General features: G+C 40.1%; 1 protein-coding gene across 4 annotated transcripts in view; it reads left to right on the plus strand.

Moving 5' to 3' along the window:
- The window catches only part of MYOF (myoferlin), a 179,773-nt gene extending 178,308 nt beyond the window's left edge, over positions 1-1,465 (plus strand). For all 4 annotated transcript variants that reach the window (XM_010842189.1, XM_010842190.1, XM_010842191.1 and 1 more), the window contains one exon: positions 917-1,465. In XM_010842189.1, the coding sequence (XP_010840491.1) occupies positions 917-955 (39 nt within the window). In that variant the 3' untranslated portion in view covers positions 956-1,465. The remainder of the gene's footprint in view (positions 1-916) is intronic.
- The last annotated feature ends 1,331 nt before the right edge of the window (positions 1,466-2,796 follow it).

Here is a 2,796-nt window from a genome sequence, read left to right on the forward strand (position 1 = left end):
CAGAAACCACTCCTTCAGTTCATATTAATAATACAGATTATTTTGTGTTTAGTAGCATAGTCACGGAGAAGGCAATGGCACCCCACTCCAGTACCCTTGCCTGGAAAATCCCATGGACAGACGGAGCCTGGTAGGCTGCAGTCCATGGTGTTGCTAAGAGTCGGACACGACTGATCGACTTCACTCTCACTTTTCACTTTCATGCATTGGAGAAGGAAATGGCAATCCACTCCAGTGTTCTTGCCTGGAGAATCCCAGGGACGGGGGAGCCTAGTGGGCTGCTGTCTATGGGGTTGCACAGAGTCGGACACGACTGAAGTGACTTAGCAGCAGCAGCAGCATAGTCACACAACCCCAAGAGCAGGGAGTTGGTGTCTTCCTTTTCCCCCAGCAGATACTTTCAGCTTGTTAACTGTGAGTACATGCATACACTGGCTTGGCCAAAAAGTTCATTTGGATTTTTCTGTAAGATCTTATGGCAAAACCTGAATGAACTTCTTGGCCAACCCAATATTTTCTTATTGTAGGTAGCTCAATATGTCTTGACCATTTAGAAAACCCCTTATAGTTATTCTTCTTGAGTTAGACTCTATTGATTTAAAACAGTGGTTCTCAACTGGGAGCAATCTTGCCCTCCAGGACATTTGGATGCTTGGAGACATCCGGTTGTCACAACTGGGGGTGATGCTGGAATCTAGTGGGTAGAGGCCAAGGATGCTGCTAAACATCCTGCAATGCAGTGTCCAACAAGCATCATCTGGTCCTAAGTGCCAATGGTACCATGATGAAGAATCCCTAAGTTGACACTTAATCCCTAAGTGCCAATGGTACTGTGATGAAGAATCCCTAAGTTATATAATCCCTAAGATATATATATATAAATATATATATAACCCTGTTTCTGTTTCCTTTTCAGAACTATTTGTCAATGAAGATTGTGAAACCAAATGCATAACAGAAGCAAAGTCTTCAAGAGTCATCCAGCAACGAGAGAATCCTGTCTCTATTAATAGAACAAAACCAAGAATGACTCTGTGTCTGAGACTACATTGCAGAGAATATTACACTACTTCACAGAGCCCCATCACTTCCCAGAGCGTCTAGGTTCCAAGTCAGGCTAACAGGCAACATTATCTTACCTTTTGAAGTATTAAAGGTTTTCACCATGTTTTTTCATAGTAATTTTCAAGGTGGCTGGTTCCATTTAAAAATCTTTTTATGTGTCCTACTTCTATAATTCAATTTGTAAATTGCTGAAATCAAACATGAGAATTTCTGCATTGTGATTTCATATACTTCTTACCTGTAGTCCACAAAAAGGGCTGTGCATTATAAAATAGTAGAATAGTTAGAGGAATTGTTATTTATGTCTACAACCATTGCTATATTTTGTATGGATAAATGTCTTAAGAGCGTATTCAACCTCTGTGATGAACCCAAATAAAAACATTTCACCTTCAGCATATACTGGTTTGTTGCAGCTGTGGGCCAAACTGAGAAAGAGGCAACTTCTAGTCTGGGTGTCAGTGGATAGAATGGTATGCCCTGGCAGTTAGCTATAATTCCTTTATAAGCATATTGCCAAAATTCTATGCACACTATTGTTCTAATGCTTTATACTTATTAACTAACTTAGGCCTCAAGGTAATCCTGTAAAAGGTAGGTAACATTATTAACCCCATCTTGCAGCTGAAGAAATTGAGATATGTGCATGAAAATCAATGACGTTAGAACACATTCTCTCACCGTACACAAAAACAAACTCAAAATGGCTTAAAGACTTAAACATAAGACATGACACCATAAAAATTCTAGAAGAGAACACAGGAAAAACATTCTCTGACATACATAGTACCAATGTTCAATAGAAATAAAAACAAACAGGACCTAATCAAACTTATAAGCTTTTGCACAGCAAAGGAAACCATAAACAAACCAAAAAGACAGTCTACAGAATGGGAGAAATATTTACAAATGATGTGATCAACAAGTGCTTAATTTCCAAAATATATGAACAGCTCACACAACTCAGCAACAACAGAACAGTCAACCCAATCCAAAAATGGGCAGAAGACCTAGAGACATTTCTCCAGAGAAGACATATAGATGGCCAACAGGCACATGAAAAGATGTTCAACATCACTAATTGTTACAGAAATGCAAGTCAAAACTACAGTGGGTACCACCTCACACCAGAGTGGCCATCATTACGAAGTCTACAAATAACAGATGCTGGAGAAGGTGTGGAGAAAAGGGAACCCTCGTGCACTGTTTGTGGGGATGTAAATTGATGCAGCCACTATGGAAAATGGTATGGAGGTTCCTCAGAAAACTAAAAATAGACTAGCCATATGACCCAGCAGTCCCGCTCTTGGGCATATATTCAAAGAATATATATTTGTATATTCTTTGAATTCATATAGTCAAAGAATACACGCACCCCTATGTTCATAGCAGCACTGTTCACAATAGTCAGGACATGGAAACAACCTAAATGTCCACTGACAGATGAATGGAGAACACGTGGTACATATTACAACACAATGCTACTCAGCCATAAAGAGAGTGAAGTCATGCCATTTGCAGCAACATGGATGTATCTAGAGATGAGCATACTAAGTCAGAAAGGGAAAGACAAATACCATATGATATCCCTTACATGCATAACCTAAAATATGACATACTACTACTACTACTAAGTCGCTTTAGTCGTGTCCGACTCTGTGCGACCCCATGGACTGCAGCCCACCACACTTCTCCGTCCCTGGGATTCTCCAGGCAAGAACACTGGAGTGG

This window comes from Bison bison, unplaced genomic scaffold (genome assembly GCF_000754665.1).
Source record: "Bison bison bison isolate TAMUID 2011002044 unplaced genomic scaffold, Bison_UMD1.0 scf7180017864172, whole genome shotgun sequence".
NCBI classification, from domain to species: Eukaryota; Metazoa; Chordata; class Mammalia; order Artiodactyla; family Bovidae; genus Bison; species Bison bison.